At 42.4% G+C, this 18,348-nt stretch overlaps 1 protein-coding gene across 1 annotated transcript; it reads left to right on the top strand.

Moving 5' to 3' along the window:
- Positions 1–208: 208 nt before the first annotated feature.
- On the top strand, positions 209–17,394 carry LOC118210701 (leucine-rich repeat-containing protein 38-like). The gene is made up of 2 exons (XM_035387094.1): positions 209–1,267; positions 14,211–17,394. The coding sequence occupies exons 1-2, from the start codon at positions 640–642 to the stop codon at positions 14,456–14,458; spliced, it is 876 nt and encodes a 291-aa protein (XP_035242985.1). The 5' UTR covers positions 209–639; the 3' UTR covers positions 14,459–17,394.
- The last annotated feature ends 954 nt before the right edge of the window (positions 17,395–18,348 follow it).

Raw genomic sequence — 18,348 nt, 5'->3', positions numbered from 1 at the left:
GCTGTGACATCCCGCTGTGCCAAAGACCCCCGGCCTGATCCTTAATCACACCCCCGAGAGTTCCACTGTGGGTTAACCCAGAAAGCGGATGCCCCCCTCCTCCTCTGCCCTGCGGGAGATCCCCTCCTCCTGCTCCTCCCTCCCCCGCTCCTATCTGTCTCTCAGTGAGCCTCATCCTAGTGTTTCCCCAGTGCCTGGTTTGCTCTGGTCTACCTACCTCCTGTCTTCTAATCTCCCCTCCCTTTCCCCCTCTCTCTCTCTCTCTCACTGTCACTCTCTCTCCTTTGCTCATTGTACCCTCCCTCTCGCTCTCGCTCTCCTTTCTCCTCCCCTCGCTCCCTCAAAGCCAGCAGTCTGCTATTCGATCCAGGCTGCCTGCTTCATGATCTCCAGGAAAACACTGCTCAGCTTCTTGCTGTCTCTCTTTCTGCTTGATGCAGGAGCTTTTTTAGACTCTTATCACTGGAAGGATAGGATGGGTCTGCTTGGGGACTGATTCCTTCCACCACCCCTTCTCCCCACTCCCCTCTCCTAATCTCCCGCCCTCTGACCCCACCCCCCTTCCCCCTTCCCTCTTTCCCTGTACCTTGTCCCAGCCCGATCCCCATTTCCCCCCTATTTCTTCTCTGCCACTCGACCATGTTGCCATGTGTTCTCTGGTTCCAGTCTCTCTTCGTCTTGCTCTCTTCCGTCTCGCTGTCCCGAGGGGAAAACTGCCCTGCTAGCTGCCTGTGCCCAGACCCCCACACGGTGGACTGCAGCGGCCGGGGGCTCACCCGGCTCCCGGAGGCCATCCCCCTGGACGTCCGCAGGCTCCTGCTCTCCGACAACTGGATCCCCCGCATCCCCGCCGACTTCCTAGTGCTCTACAGCGACCTGGTCTACCTGGACCTGCGGAACAACTCTCTCTCCCGCATCGAGCCGGGGACCCTCAGCACATCTTCCAGGTTGGTGTTCCTGGACCTCGGCAGCAACAACCTGACAGAGATCCCCAAGGGGACTTTTGGAGAGTCCCGGAGCCTGATCAAACTCCGCCTGGGAAACAACCCCCACCTGAGCATGGTCAATGAGGATGCTTTCCTGGGCCTCACCTCCCTACGTGAGCTGGAGCTGGAGCGCAACGCCCTGTCTGGCCTGCAGGTGGGGGCCCTGAGCAAGCTGCCCTCCTTGCGGGTGGTACGCCTGGAGGGCAATCCTTGGGTGTGCAATTGCAACTTTGCCAACTTGTTTGCCTGGCTGATGGCAAACAGACACAAGCTTCCAAATGGTAAGATCCCCAAGTTTGGTAGTTCACATCTTGCTTGCTTCATTTAGAAAAGCTCTTGGATATGTTTTTTCTTCCCCCCCCCCCCCCCCCCCCAGGCTAACAACATTGCAAAGTTGTATTCTGGTACATCTTAGCCTTAAAAGAACAATATTCAGTGTGGCATTACAGTATGTCAGCCCTATTTATGTATTTATGCAACAAGAATAGACTTCTAAATTATGTTTTTTTGGTGTAACCAGACGCCTTCTTTAAGTGATAATAAAATAACGTGACACCCAAATGGGGTCTTTCTGACCCATTTAAAAAGCGAGTAGTTTTCCTATGTTATCTGGTGCCCAGAATACGGTTCGAGAATGTCTCTCATTCCATTACCACGTGCCTCGCATGTCAAGCACCACGTCTCCCCGGGTCTGGAGTTTGTCTTCTGGCCGTAAATCATAGGGCTGTGGGCTTTCTGACTCGCAGACGCCGGAGAGAACACTACAGCTCTGACTTGTTCCCTCCTAGTTTCGGGGGCTCAGACATTTTTATGCACGCAGCATGCATTTTGTAAACAATACAGAATGGATCGCGATCTTTCCAAAGGAAGACAAAAGCGGTAGAATATCCGAGAACATTGTTTCCAACACATAAAAACACTGGTTTCGTACGGAATCAGTCTCATAACGATGGACTGAACCCCACTCCTCCGTTCCAAGGTTAGAATACATTTTAGAATACATTTTGATTGGTTACTTCTGAAGATTGTCACATTCTGTTGTGAAACGAATACACAACACAAGTACCTTCAAACATCAGTGTGAGCATTTTAACGCAACTTAAACTGAGGTCTTGAATGTCGTACCTACGTATCCTTCGTTCGAATGATAAAACAAAGATGGATAAAATTACTTGACAAGTAGGTGATCCGACCTAATCGATTGTACGCGCAAAGGACAATCTTGAGTGCAGTTATGCGTGAATTCAGAGGATAGCATCGCTCTGTAGGCTACAAGCACGAACAATCAATGGAGAGTCTTCTTGTTTTGGAACTGAAGTTTAATTTTAAGTAGCGCAGCGCGTATACAATTAGACCATGTGCGCTCCGCTGTGTGCCTGTGTCGTGGCGACGAGATCCTAGCGTTCGTTTCTGCTGCATTGCAATTGATTGAGCTTGTTTGCAATAACCTCAGGAGGCATTCCCCAGTTTATTTACCCCTTCCGAAAACTAAGAATTCCGTTTATGTAGTTCACTCTGACATCTGCGGGCAGTCTTATTTAAAACAAATCTCCCGAAGAGCAATATCTTAGCCTACGTCATTAATATAATATATTAAAGTAAAATAGTAAATACTGTATATTAAGTGCTCACAGCTATCACAATCTTTATACCAAGGTCATTCTTTAGCCAACCTATCCTCAAAGGTAATATCATATAATGCAAATATCATTCAGTGAATGTGGAATTGTGAGAAACTTTTCAGCTAATCTCACAAATTCAAAATCAAATGTTTTTTTTTTTGTGTGAGTTTAACAAATTGCATGTAAACATACAATATAAAACCTAAATGGACACAATTACCTCCACTCCACTTATTAAAACAGAGCATATGTTATAGTTCTTCCAACCTTAGTCTTCTCACAATGTGACAGACAGACATACAGTAGCTACTGGATTAGCAACACTGTGGTAGCCTTTATTCCCAAAAGTGTTTTTATTTTGCCAGTATCTGGTATTTACAAGCCAGATAATGCACAGTGCAGGTGTCCCTGCTTGTTTGCGTTCATGGTCATTTTGTACATAAAGTTTTGTGCATGTGTGTGAAAAAGTTCATTTGGAATGAGTGTTCCATGTGGCAGAGAGCGCATCATTCACAGATCTCAGGTGTAGCCCTGTGCTCTGTGCACAGCATTCTGGTAAAAACACTAGCCAAGCAAACACCGCCGCCCACCAACAAGAGACCGCCGATTCTGCCAAGCCTCCGGAACATCTGCCAAATGGCCTTGCTGAATAAACGCTGACGAATCTGGTCGGGCGTCTGCGTCTAACCCCACACAGTCATTATTTCCACATCGCCATGTGTTTACAGCCTGCCGTTGTGTGCTGACGGGAGTCTGGCACTGGACTTGTGTCGTTGAAAAACTGCGGCAAGCTTGTTCATGCATGGGCTATAATCACCGTCTGAGTGGTGGGGAAGGTTACTGCCATTCAAAGTTCAGATATGCACTATGAATAAATCCTCTTAAAACATCTTATTTTGAAGATGTTGGAGGCTTGAATACTAAACTAAATGGGCCATATTTAGAGTATGAATCCTGTTCCAATGCACCAAGCCTTTGAATTAAGAAGTATGCCTTCCAAGCAAAACAAAAATCAGACCCTGTCCAATGCATATGTATGAGGGACAGCCTCTGCTGTGAAACAGTAAACAAAAAAAACCTTCAACAACAAATCTGAACAGTGAGCATTTTCAACGTATGGAATCACTTCTCGGAATGCCACCGTAATGCCACTGGGAAGCACCAGAGTAAGTTTCCGAAGTAACAATGAAATTAAGGCTTCAGCCAAAAACAAGCTGGAAAAACTTTAGTATTACTTTACTTCAGTTGTTTATTGCATTCTTAATTATGATCGTATTACATCTGATGTGCATTGCGACTGCTATTATGTTGCATTACAATGACATTTAGACTTGAAGTGTGATGAGTGGCAAGGAATGATTAGAAATTCTGCTATAGGCTACCGCTTTTTGCACACTTAAGGAATTGGTAATATACTGTATGTTGTTGTGTAATGCTCGTGAAACCCTTATTTGTCTCTGCATAGCACAAAAATGTGACCAATTTAAGACCATTGCTTCTAATATGAGAGTATCAGAGTTATATGTGGAGATTGAAAACAAGTCAATGCATTTGAAGGAGACTTTGGCAGTCTCAGGTGTTGGAGCCATACTGGGTAGAGGCAGCACTGATTTATTTGCTGTAGTGACACTCATTGTTTTTATACGTCAGCAAAGTAATCTCCCATTTCAGGAATTTGACAGGACAAGATTTATTTCTGCTTATATTATCATGGGAAAAGTGAAGGGGGGGAGCAGAATTCGATACCTCAGTTGTCCCCATCTTTTATATGTAATCTGTTTAAGGTGGAAGGAAGGGAGTGGCGAGCTAGCATTTGCCCCACATTTAGAGCTATGATATCGTTGTGAACAGGCTGGGTGTGAGCTTTGTTTAGTTCTTGATTTTCTGCTATTATATCCAGTGAACCTGATCTTAACAAATGATAAATTGGTTAATAAGTGAAGTTATGATAAGCCTTTCTATAGTAAGCCTCATAATACTTTTCAGTTTCCTGACTGTAAGCTCTTGTATTTCCATTGTGATGGTGGTGACCCCATCCAACCATGCATGGCAAGCAAACATTAGATTCTGATTTGCCAAATACCTGAAATCTGAAAGTCACAATTATTTACTTTAAGTGGCTTTCTGTAGAACGGCAATGGAAGCACAAAACGTGTGAAGAAATATCCGGGCTGCCTGACAGAACCAGTCTGCAGCAGGTGTGTTGTGGAGTACAGCAAGGACTTTAACCTTGTAGGGCACCCATGCAGGTTGACACTGTAGGGCAGCCATCCATGGTGCCACAATCGTTGCCGAGTCCTGACGTGGCAGTACATAGAGTGATTCCCTTACTTCAAATGTTGTGTGGTGTGTCTGCCCCACTCTCCTGTGTCCACCTTATCCCAGTTATCACTTGCAGTAAACATGCTTGAGATTTCTGTAGCCATTATGCATGTATTTGGCTTTGATTAAACATTGTGTACAATGAGACTTTTCAGAAATTAATTGGACAGGACTGACAACGGTATGGATTTAGACTATAGAATTATAAATGAAACCTTATACTCAGCTGAAACATCGGGATAACTGATACCATGCCAGTATTCTTTTTTTCCCCCTCCAATTGTTTCCCCTCCTCTGACCCAGTTCCATTCTCTGTAGAGAGGACCTCTGACTTTCTGGGAACGAGGCCATATTGTGTGGCATTTCTATTGTGTGGAGTGGAACTGTAAGCCTTCAGCATGATGTGAGCATTATCGGTCCTCCTCTGCCTCCTCCCTCCCACAGCGCCCTCCTTGATTTGGACATTTGGACTCTTCTGTTCTGCGCCCATCTCAGTTTGCTGAACGTGGGTGGGGGGGAATTGTAGGTTGTAGCTGCAGAACCCCATGGATTTAAATAGATCAAATGAGTCATTGACTGCCTGCCTCTCATGTAGCACAAAATGCACATCTCTTGAATAAGCCTCTCCAGCAGTAATTGGTCTAAAGCAATACCAGCGGGGGGGGCCTGCCACCCGAAGGCGAGCTCCCCCGGCAGAATTCCGACAAGTCTCGGAAGATCCCCCGCCCCGCCCAGTCACTCGATATCCCGTTCCCGCCTGACACGTCGGGTATCGCACTGACAGGAACGAGTGACAGATGCGTCCCGATATCCACCCCGCAGGGATTTCTGCCTGCTGCGGATGACCGATGTGAATGATTCAGCACCAATACTAATGTAAACACGATCCCCCGCTTGTCCCCGGCTCCTGGGTTAAGGACGGACAAATGACATCCATAATTCAGAGCCAGACGGGGCCCAATCTCGGAGACGTCAAATGTTTGGTTGCCTCTTTGGCCCACTGTGGTCTGGTAACTGGGCTCCACTCACACTCGTGTCAGGACAACATAAATCCTTAACACCATGAGGCCCAGCCATCCATAATTCATGACTAAAGGTTGGGTTGAGCTTAACAGCGTGCTTGTTTCATTGACTTTCCAGGGACTGGATAACAGCATGGAGACTGGAATGTTGGGTGTACAGAATATGAAACGATGATTGGTGTACTTGGATCACAAAACTTGGGCCAGACTTGGCATATTCAGTCTTATTTTCATTCATCAAGCCCATTTAATGTTTTTTTTTGCTCTGTATGCACAGAATTAACAGAACTGTGTGCTTATATGTAGATACCCGTTAGTGTGACAATCAAACATCACTTATTATTTTAGCTGGTTTTCGATTTGGCAGCTTGGCTAGCTGGACACTTGGTGCAGGTATTTGCATATATCAAACCATAGGATAAATATGTTTTTTTTAATATACATACTGCACTAGAAACTTTGGGGAAGTGGGTGGGAGTGTTTAAGTGTGTGTATTTGCTTGTGTAAGATCATGAGTCCATCCCTGCATGTTTTTGCGTGGCTGAGTGAGCGTGTCTGCGTGTCCATGGGTTCGAGTCATCGTTTATGGATGCTTGCATGAGCCTGCATTTGCAAATGCGCGTACATTTACAGACGTGCGAGTAAGCACGTGATTTTTAAGCTTCCCTTGCAGGGGATGCTGGGCTCAGCATGCAGCCGGGCTGTCATTAGGACGCCCACATGATGCTGATGTCACCACCCCTCCCCTGCATTTCCAGAGAATCCCCCTCCTGACTTACACACGGACCAGGCTTGTCACTACAGCCTGGTGAAGCAATTCTCACCAGCAGGTCTCATGAAAAAAAAGTTAGAATCAGCCAACTGATAAAATATTTGTAAAAACACAGGGAATATATTTAAATATGCCCATTCAAGTTCATTTGGCAGACACTTGACCAAAATGATTTACACAATCATAACTAGGACAAGATACCAAGACTGGGGACCTCCATCATTGCTGTGAATGGGAGTTGTTTCCATACAAACACTTTCACTTTCTTTCAGGAATGGAATGTTAGACATATGTACTAAATTGTATCAATGTGTAAATATTAACCTTTAAAAAAAATAAAAAAATAAAAAAAAATTTCTACCCCACGTCATTGAAGGAATTTAAGGTTTGTTAAATGTACGCTTGGTTTATCATTTAGCCTGTGCTCAGGATGCATTCAAAAACAGTCGTAAAAAAATGCATTGCTCAAGAAACTGCTTACATCAGACAATCAAGCACATGCTGACGAAGTATGATTCTCTCTTCTCGTTTTCTAGTGGTGTTAAAATGAAATTTCCCCTGTTCAATAAATTATGTTCTGTTATTCTTCTCTTCTTCCTGCTGTACATTTGTTCAAACAGTCTGACTGAGATCTGGCCCTTAGGAACCACAAGGTCATGGGCTCAGGGAGTTAGTTTCAGGCTGACAGCCTATCTGTTGCACAGACTGCAATCCTATCTACATTCAATCAGTGGTGGATGCCAGGGGTAACCTATCTGTGTTATGACTACACCAAGGGTGCCCTAATTAAACCCCCCCCCCCCCCCCCCACCCCACACTAAGCATCTCCATCTGATTGGTTTTACGATGCTTCTCCCAGGTTCATGGTAAGGTTTTTATGTTAAGGTGGCTTGCAGAGCACAAGCTATAAAGATGATTAAAGCTTGCATTTACAATGTCAATCTTAGTTATGCAAGTGCCATTTATACTGGGGTCACCTTTACAAGAATGCTGGGGTACCTCAATTGCTAGAGTAATACTTGGTATTAATGTCATGTGTGATGTGTAAGGTTTGTGAAATCCTAATCCTACAAAATCCTGTTATCTTCCAAAGTAATTTAAATGATTAATTTTAGCTATTTCAGTCCTGGTCTTCAGATTCATTCATATTAAATTTTCCACCACATTATTCCATGCTGTGGATTGGTATTGTATATTCACACCACATATTTGTATGACAACAGGAATACAAAATTACTGCTCGTTTTAGATGTATTCACTTTATGGACACCCATTACATACATTGTATGCATTTTGTATATTGTCTTCAAACTGGATTACTGAAGCAATTCTGGTTACGTTGCTCAAGAGTGCTATTATCCCAGTTCCTGGTGTCTCACTGCCAGTGTAATGTTGTGGAGACACGGCCTGCACTCGCTATTTCACATATTATAGACTGGTGTATGTGTGATGTCATTTAAAGCCATTACCATTCTGGAATACCCATCTGCACATTATTCCCTTCAAAGCCCCATCAGCCAATAGAACTCCTTGAACCTGAGAAGCAATACAAGGTGTCAGACATGTCAAACAAGAGTGTCCGTGTCACCCGTGTCTGGTCACTCACATTTAGCTTGGACTCAGAAAGCAAAAGCTGTACAGCTTTAAAGTTCAGATTCTTCTAACCTGTGGTGGGTCTGATGGGTAGTTCCTTTCAGCAATATCAGTCAATTCAGTTGGTGAAATTTTGTCTAGAGGATCTTCTTGCATAAGATTTGGATCCCAGTTTCCACAGCATTTAAAAAAGGCTACCAAAAGCAACAATACCTTTTACTCTGTTTAGGTTTTTTGCTTTTTTCTTATCCATGTTGTTTTTGTTTTGCTGTGTTTCCCATTCAAAGTGCTGTTTATTTACATCATCTCCCAAAATAATATAGAAAATATTGCATCTGAACTGTTTGTTGTAGGCTGGGCCCTTTTGAAATCTAGCAGCTGGGACTCTAGCTCTCTAACTAACTGCATACATAAAGAACCACTGATTAAATTATTCTTACGAAAACTGGAGCTGGTACCAAGAAAGAAATGGAGTGGGCGTTTGCCTTAAAAAAGCACTATTGGAGTGTCCTGGCTCCAGTCCATTGGCTGGATTGAATGACACAAGTGATTTGCAGATCACTTGTGTTGAGGGGCCTAATCCTCTTTGATGAAATTAAGTGCCAACTATGAAACGCAAAATATATGATATTGATCATGTGATGTACCTTTAATTTACAATATTTTCTGTTGAACACCAAATAACAAGGAATTGTGAGGTTAGGAAGAGGGTTTTCAGAACTTAACTTTAAAACAATAAATAAGTCTAGATCTGCTTGTATCCCTAGCACAGGTAACCCAACACAGTTGTGTTTTTAAATGGAGTGCCTTAAAAATAGCTAGGCTTATAGCTTATCCACAGTAGATCGGACAGCTAAAATAATGAAATTCGCAAACAAAAAGTCCCAAAAGACTGGGCAAGTTCCAAGCTAAAATAAAAGCTGCTGACCTTAGGACCATAGTAAGAGCCGAGAGGATCAGAAAATGAACCTGGATGTGTTATTTCCTGCCTCTTGTAGTGCCAACAACGCCCTCATTGGACCACAGAGAATGCACCACAGCTGCTCTCAATGGCCAATTAACTGCCAGTCTCCAATACACTGATCAACAGCGGATGCACATAACCCTATAATCAAGTGCTGAATCAAAGGAATCTCAAACTGAGTGACTTACGAAATGAAGAAATATGCGAAAATGCAAAAAATGCACTGAAGAAAAAAGGAAGCTCCACAGCATAGGGGACTGCTACAATCACGCCTGTTAAGCAAGTTGACATTGCCTTGAATAAGCCAGTAAACCCAGCGTGATGGTAGTAATATCACTGCAATGTACAGTGGGGAAACCTGGGTTTCACAAAGTATGCTATAAAAATATAATGCAAGCAAGTTTATATATATATATCACAGTGCATTTCTCGTTTCATTCCGGATATCTACAGTGAACATTTTATTACACAGTGCAACAAACCTCTATAGTGTCAGGATTTGAAATAAGACTGTATGGCACTCACTGAAACAGTCCTTTAGCTGGATATTCCAATCAATGTCCCATCACGCCTTATATTTATTGTTTTGCCAGTTTTCTAAATACATTAAATTCTCATCCATCCTGACTATCTTGTTCGGTGCAGTCAGGATGGATGAAAAAGCGATCGCCCTCCCAGGACCGTTGTTTTCAAGCCGACGGCTGGATTGATGCGAATTCCATTAGACTTTAAAAGGTCCATTTAGTGTTGAGCTCTGGCAGTGGTTTTAATTAGAGAGTAATCAGTATCCTGCAGGAATGTAATAACGCTTAACTTTAATTCAAAGTTCAATTCAACCAGGTTTCTTCTTTCATGACACATTGTTCTCCAGCTGTTTTCCGGTTATAATGTAATTCATTGTTTAAAAATACGTTTTGTAAGCTTTTGCTGGCATTGCATGCATTCATTGATCTGGACTGAATTGGAAGCAGAGAAAGTTAAGCTGTTTTCCCTTTGAAGCAAGACAGTCATCCACCCCCCTGTTGCTTCAGCTCTGGGGAATGCATCCTGTGCGCCATGATGTGCATGTGAGGAATGGTGTACTGTACAGAGAACTCCGGACCTTTCTGGAACATTTAAACCAATGGACATCCTGGCTGGACACCCTGCTAATACAGCTAGCCTTAAAATAATCTCACAGCACTTTAAATCACAAGATCACTGGCTCAAATCGTTCCTATTCTGATTGAGCATGAGTTTTAAGTCTTTGTGTTTTTCGGCCAAACTCTGCTGCATTTGAATTCAAATTGTGTAAAGATAGTGTAATGTAAATATGGAGAATGTGCTAGAATTCTTGACTCAGGGATAGAGATTTAGCTCCTTCAGCTCCACCAGCTCCTGAGTCACAGTGGAGGTGAAGCACAGGGGCAGTGTGTTCCTTTGCTGTGCTTATTCTCTTCTTACCAAACAGCAGCAGTCAAAATCACACTTGTTATTAGTTCTCCTCCTCTATCACTCCCTTGTTTGTCCCCCTTTTTACCCAACGGGAGATTTGCTTGGTTGGTGTCCTCCTTTTTTGTTTTTCAGTTTGCTTCATTCCTTTATTTTTGTTGCTCATTCCGTCCCAAGTGCTTTCCCTTTGCAGCGTGCTTTGCGACAGTGATGAATCACCAGGGGTGTGCAGCCAAAACCAGGTCATAATCCACCAGGGAAGGGATTTATCTTCTCACACGCAGGGATGATGTCGATGCATTCGCTGCTGTGGGAGTGTGGATGTGCCCATTGGGCATAGTCGCTAAGGAGGAGAGGTTGGAAACTGAGCCACAAGTCAGGTGTTAAACAGGCAAACTTTTCACCCCAAGACACATAAATCACCCTGCTGTATGAGGCAGATAGAAGTAGCCAGACTGCTCACCTCGTCACAGAAACAAAGGGTAAGTCTGTTGGGGGATGAGCTCGCTCCTGAAGGAGTACAGCACAAACATATATATATAGAAAGCATTAATCATGTTCACACATGGTCTAGATACACAGCCGCCGTAGTGTGGAAACCCAAAGGCTTGTCTGTCTGAACTTCCTTATGGTACGGGTTTGTGCTATGGTATACTATCTGCAAAATGATATTAGCAGGCTGTTCTCACCAGTGTTCTTGCAAAAAACTATTCTTTGTCTTAAGTTTACTTTTTATGACCATTGTTCAATTTAATTATATTGTACACAGTGTATGATACATTAGTCTACCATGTCAACCAGTTTATATGTAGATTTGAACGAGTTACTTTAAGCTGGAGTCTGATTTATGGCTGGAATCCTCACCTTACTGAGCGAGCTAGCACCGTCAGCTTTTTGTGTGAGGAAACAGACAGATGCGTGCTGAAATGACGTGAGCCTCCTGCCACCTGCTAGTGCACATTTGACGTTTATGCACGCACGCGTCCCTTCTCCACAGGCCGGTTGATGCTGATCGCTTTAGAGTTCCCCACACTCAGCACACCGTCTTGAAACTGATATCTTGACAATTCAGTAGCTTCCCTGCCATCGCATAATCTCAATCGTTTTGACTTTAGTTGCAAGCCACTCATGGATTTAGTGCCAAATTGGGAGTAGTAGTTTTGTAGTTATGTGGAGGTAGGTGTATGTTGTGTTAAATACTGAGCAAAACACAAATCAATGGAGAAATAATGTTAACGCTACACTGAATACAACATGCCATACCATCTTATCCTCAAACTTGAATAACCCATTATTCAACTGCAGAAGCCTAGCAGAGTGTATTTTTACATACTTGCTAAATACCTTAAGGGAATTTCTCTGCCAAAAAACAACTGCCAAAGCACCATTGGGTCATCTAATGTTGAAATCACTTTGAACCTTTTGTCCTAAAGAGATTTATTGTGTGTTGTACGTTGGAAAATGTACAATTCTCAGAGAGGGAAGGGTCACCTCTGTCATTCTGAAAGCTGAGGACAGCGAGACAGTTTGTTTCATCGGCGCCGTGGCAACGAGCAGGTCAGCTGTCCTTCATCATGTGGATTGCCTGCCACAAGGATGTTTCAGAGCACAAACGCATCTGTCAACAGGAGGGGTTGTTCTCAGCTATGTAAAGCTATGCCGATAACTAGTAACTGAAGACTGGTGTGTAAGAACAGGTGCTTTCTGTGTGGGTGTGTCACAGACTGCAGTGCAGGGGACGTTAGGAATAAGCGTAACGCACGCATATACATGCCATCCCCATTTCTCTCCACACAATTTGGGAATGCCACATTTGTAACGATAATTATGTCAGTGCCTTGTATTGAACTATACATGCATTTTCCATTGATTAGCATGCAGTAATGTAACCGTGTAATCATGTAATGCTGAGTAACAGTAAAGCCCATGTTGGCGCTGAATAGCAGTTGGCGCCTGACTATTTCAGGGGTGTTAAACTGTACTAGTCCCACACGTACAATCCTGCATATTGCTATTGCTGCATCTCACACAAGCACGCATGCACATACACACCAACCCTCGCAGTCACTCACTCATATGCACACATGCAGTTGCTCAAAAATCCCCCCCCGCCCCCCGCCCAAGCTGTAACTTGGCATGTGGCATACCTGCCATCCCAAAATAATTGTTTTTGTTTAAAAAAAGAAAAAAGGTAATGGTTTAATCTGGGACAGGAAAACCAAATAGGCAGATACTGAAGCAAAAACATTTGAAAGTCATCATGCTTGGTTTTCCCCCTGATGTTTTAACCTTGAGAACTTCCCTTTCATCTTCCTGTTGCATTGGAAATATTTATTGCTGTTGATGTGCAGCTTGTAAACTGCGTCACCAACTGAGGTATTGTGTTGAAAAGATGCCATACATTATTCCAGTTTATTATTTTCACAAATCTAATAATGTATTAGCACAGCAGACAGATCTGTCACAACCATAAACTCTAAGAAGGTCAAACTCAGTTTCTTGTTGGCGGACAAAGTCATTAATAAACAGTGACGGCTTGCTTGGCTAGTTTCCTCTCATTAGTCTGATTTCCATTTCTTTCAGACACTGTACTATAAATGGGGGTTTGGAATTAGAGTTGAAAGTGTATTGCTGAGTGTGATAAAACTGCACTGTGGGTGGAAATGACACTCGTAAGTCTGATCCTCGACTTCAAAAAAGGGAGGTTAGAACTGAGTCAACATCCTTAACTGACTCACAATTCAAGTGGCAACTTTCTGGTGTTGCTTTCCTTATGAACACAGTTTGGCAAATTTGAAGAAAATTAATTTCTTATGCCTTGGACTCATTCTTTGAAACCTGAAAAAGCATATTACCCATGTTGGTAACAGTAGCTTTAAGTGAATGCTTCTGTGACCAAATGAACAGTCATTGCTGGTTCACTTTCTTAGCGAGACCCTGCTTTTGTTCCCTTAAAAGTATGTAAGCGTAATTACATCAATTATATGCAGCTACATAAATTAATGAAAACTGCAGAGCCCCCATCCCAACTGTAAACTTTTTGTTTTAGTATGGCAAACTTGAATGAATTAAATGTTTGTTAACCAGCTAGTTAAAACATCAGACTACTATAGCTACAGGATTTATACACTTAACTCAGGGAGGGGGGAACCCTACAAATTGTTAGTAATTTCACCCATCCACTAAACCCTTCACTCCAGTAGATTCAAGATCCCACTGGTGTGGAAAGACCACAATAAAAAGTGATTAATCTGTTCTGCTGTCTGAATTCTAAACAGGCGCCTAATATAAAATGTATACTGTAAGGAAGATGACATACAGCCTATATTGTGTTGTGTTTAATTTTATTACATTGTGCAAGATTATGCTGTACCCAAGACTTTATTTTATGCTGCCATCAGCATTTTATGAAGTATTTTAGTGGCCTGTAATATTTTGTAATATAACCATGGTTCATTAGGCCAGCCCCAGTAAAAGGCAGGTTCTGTCTACCCGCAGGTGTGGAGGGTATGGAGTGCTCCCTCCCAACGGATGGGCGGAGGGTGGCTCTGAGCCAGCTCTCTCAGGACAGCTTCCGGGAATGCCAGGTCACCCTCACCCTGACGGACTTCCTCATCATCATCTTCTCCGGCATCTCCGTCTCGGTGGCCGCCATCATGGCCAGCTTCTTCCTGGCTTCCACCGTTCACTGCTTCCAGCGGTGGAGCAAGGGCGTCAAGGGCGACGAGGAGGAGAACGAGGAGTGAGGCCGTAGGCTCACTCGCCCTGGGAATTGGGAGCTGGAGAGTGACAGCCACGCAGGAATTTTAATCTAATCCTGTGCGTCAGTCTCCGTTTTAGGGCAACTGCACTCGCTGTCGTCACAGTACACAAAGCCTTGGTACCTGCAGAAGATGTGAATATGGAAGGTCCTAAGGCCAAAATTCAAGGCCAGGTTTGCAAATGTTTTTTTTGTTTGTTATTGCTTCACGCTGGTTCTCTATGCATGTACATTATGTACATGTGGTACAATAGTACAGTATTTGTTTTTGGAGCCAGGGTTTGAAAGGCTTAAGTTCCTTAATGTCCTAGGGTCTTTCCAGCATTACAGAGCTAAATCTTAACTTGCAAAGACTTCATAGAGTAGTTCATTACACCTACCGGTTGTTCAGTTTACACTGTAATCCAAATCAAAGCTTTGATGTTTCTGAGATGTGCCAGAATTACACAGGAGAGCAGTCCCTATAAGTAAGATGCAAATGAACATCAAAATGGGTGGAGTGAAGGAAAGCACCGACAGCGATGTATGCAGACGTGTGAAGAATCAAGCAGAACATTCAGTGATTGGGGCCTGCAAACAGTATTTAAATTAAATTCAGTTCCTTTGTAAAAATAAGTCCAATCATACAAATTGTTAGGCATAATTTGCAAGTTGGAAATGATCCCTTTCCATTTAATAAAAAAACAGTTATTAGACTAGAGTAATGTTTCACAATGTATTTCAAAGTGTACTGCACTTTGATTAGAATCTGTGCAGACTTGCAGTGTGCCTTGTTGGAGAAGGTGACACGAGGAAAGGTTTGGTCATTCACACTTCAGATGAGAAAAGGGAGGGGCTTGGCTTCCACAGTTCTCAACTCGCCTATTTCATAGGGATTACCTGTTAATTGTCAAGTCTGCCAAAGATGAGGATATGAGGTGGAGGGAACGAGTGCTGAATTTCCACAGTACGAGTGTTTTGTAGAACGGCTGCAGAATGTTCCGGTGGACCTGTTTGCACAGGGTGTGAGAGCAACGTTCTTTCGTGTATAACAGCATACCATCTAGCATGTCAACATCTGGCAAAAGCATGTGCATTTGCTAACAAATTAGAAAGTGGTCAAAGTATTTATGCATATTCAATTGCTTAACAAATTGAATTGGAATACAATAAAAAATACATGGTTTGGACAGAGGAATTTGAGATGCTAAAAATTCACATTAAGTATCTAGTTCTTACCCTTGCTATGCTGTATATATCTTATGGAGAACAATAATAATACATGAGAATTCTTTGAAACAAGTGGAATGACACTTGATGCCATCAATGATTTTCAGAGTGTTTTCCTAATGGATAATACGAGTTATGGCAATATGAAGTAATGTAAGGTTACAGGACAGCTGGAGGATGAAAGTGTAATCTTTCATCTGTTCTAGAGTGAGTTCATAAAAGGACACAGTTTTCCCTCAGCTAGCACAGGACAGAAGAAAAAAAGAAAAGTTTATCCTTGAATGTATCAAGCATTTTCCGTACGAGTCAGTCTTTTCCGGCTTTTTTTTTTGGTATATCCAATGAAACCCTTTCTCTGGGGTTCATTTTCAAACATTTGCTTTTTCAGGATGCATTAAAAATTTACTTCATGATCCAATTAGACGTGCATGGTAAATGATAACCGTAAGAGAAACTACTGATCATTTTTCAGACAGCTGCTGTGACTGCCCTTTGAGTACAAGTACAGAAGGATATCTGAATTATTTATCGAGGGAATGAGAATGCTGAAGGTTCTGAAGCACAGCAATGGGCAACATCCTATGCTTACCATTTATGCAGTGCTGGACCAAAAGCATTTTTAATGGGTTTTATAGCTTGCATTCATAGATGGAACTAATGGTGACATTGCCTGGGTTTCTTAGGGTTTATTTCAGGGATTTTACATAAACAGTATGTGCATTCCTGACCAAAACATTTAAATACTGATGATCTAGATGATGCAATGCATGGGTTCAGTTTAGGCCCAAAATCTTCCGTTCCTGATAGTCAAATACCTATAGTTCCTGATTTCACATAGGGCAATGCTACAGTCTAGAATGAGCTGTGTTAGATAAATGCATGTGCATATCCCAATGCCATCAACAAATGGTGTTGCCTAGTTGTGACTGTACTGTGGATTTTTAAAACATTTTTTCAATATACACTTTAAAAAAACAAATACAATGTTGGATGCTACATGTTCCCATTCAGAGAAAGTTATTGATGCAATTATTCTGTTGCATTTAGAATGAGTGTCGTCCCTCTGAAAGTGGCCTCTCCAAAGTGGGCTATGGCCATTTTATTCATAAACATTGCGACCTCCATTTCCACTGTCAGTCTAACTGCGGCAGCTGCATTGCATCTGCAGGCAAGGGAGTTGAGAGGGAGCAAAAGCATGTGACCAGTGATGGTCAAGGAGTAGAGAATTTGAGGTGTTACTGCATGTCGCATTGTGATATCACTGCTTGCTCACTTTATCAACACATACACAACGGAAGTACAGCTCTGTGTACTCATAACTGAATCCCACACCCACAGTACTGTCAATTTGTTGGTGCTAGATGTACCTTCACCCCTTAAATTATTTAATACAAATGGGCTCACAAGGAGACGGATTGGCTCTGTTCCCTCCACACTGTGCTGGGACAGCGTAGTAAGCCTGATTTCCAAAGAGCTAAACTAAATTTTTACGCTCAGTGTTGTCTGCTTTCCCAGTTTACTGTTGAGTTACAATTGTCCTGAGTCGTGTCCTTGAATTTTTGTCTCATGATTCTGGTTTAAAGGGCTTTTTTTGTTATGTAATAATGGATGTTCTCTGAATATAAATTTGAGGTGACTGGTATTTTCTTGACAATGAAGAGTCCTTTTCTTTATAGTGATACAGAAACAATAAACCCCTGATAAATACAATTTATATGTCATTCTTTACATCAAAATTACATCCAATTTACCAATTTTTTTAAAGACATATCACAATTTATTTTGTTAGATAATAGCCACAACCAATAATTTCCTTAGAGCAATTGATATTTCTATTCTTTGATAAGTAATCTTAAATCACATTTTCAGTTTAAAAAGTAGTGTTTTCAGAGGGGGGAAAAAAAAAAAAAAAAAAAAAAAAAAAAAACCAGCTGGTATGATACGAGTTTTTGCAAAGGAATTTCAATATTGATTCATATTGTTGGCAAATATCACACATTAATTTATAAATAAAAGCCTAAAGCTCTGCCGGTTAAAATGTTATGGTTCACTAATGCTTACTGTTCTGTGTCATGTGATTGAGATGTTCTAGAAACGCAGCTTCTCATTTCCATTGGAAAGTGTACTCTGCACAGTTCTCCCTGAAGGAAACAGTGCTCAACATCCTGTTAAAGCTATGGATCAAGCCTCAATAAATGTCAGTGCATGACTCGTTTACTCTTAGTCCTGTTGGGATCTTTTCCCCTCTGGCAGCGCAATTTAGCACAGAAATACAGGTGTTAGTTGTATCCAGAGCTGTAATTTACAGCCTCTAGAAAAGGGGAAGTCTTCGGTCTATAGAACATGGAGCTGTCACTAACTTCATTCATTTCATGTCATTCAGCTGAGACCGCAAAATAATAGCACCGATGGTTTGTGAAAAACAGGCGTTTGATCATGCTCCTGGCTTTTGGGTATGTTGTGGCTGTGCTCTCGTCTTTCACATTGTAAAGATAATGCAACAGAGTATATCAATGTAATTTCATTCAGTCAGCCTACTGTCAGGGAGTGGGGGTTTTGGGAGACCAAACGCGACTCAACAGGGATTCTTTAAAGCTATTCACCTGAGGTAGAATAACCACTAAGCCTCGAAAGAGACAAAAGGACAAGGTAAAGAACGAAAAGAAA

The sequence above is a fragment of the Anguilla anguilla genome, chromosome 13 (assembly GCF_013347855.1).
Source record: "Anguilla anguilla isolate fAngAng1 chromosome 13, fAngAng1.pri, whole genome shotgun sequence".
In the NCBI taxonomy this organism is placed as follows: domain Eukaryota; kingdom Metazoa; phylum Chordata; class Actinopteri; order Anguilliformes; family Anguillidae; genus Anguilla; species Anguilla anguilla.
The sequence above is the reverse complement of the archived record's forward strand: the minus strand, read 5'-3'. Positions and strand labels throughout refer to the sequence as shown.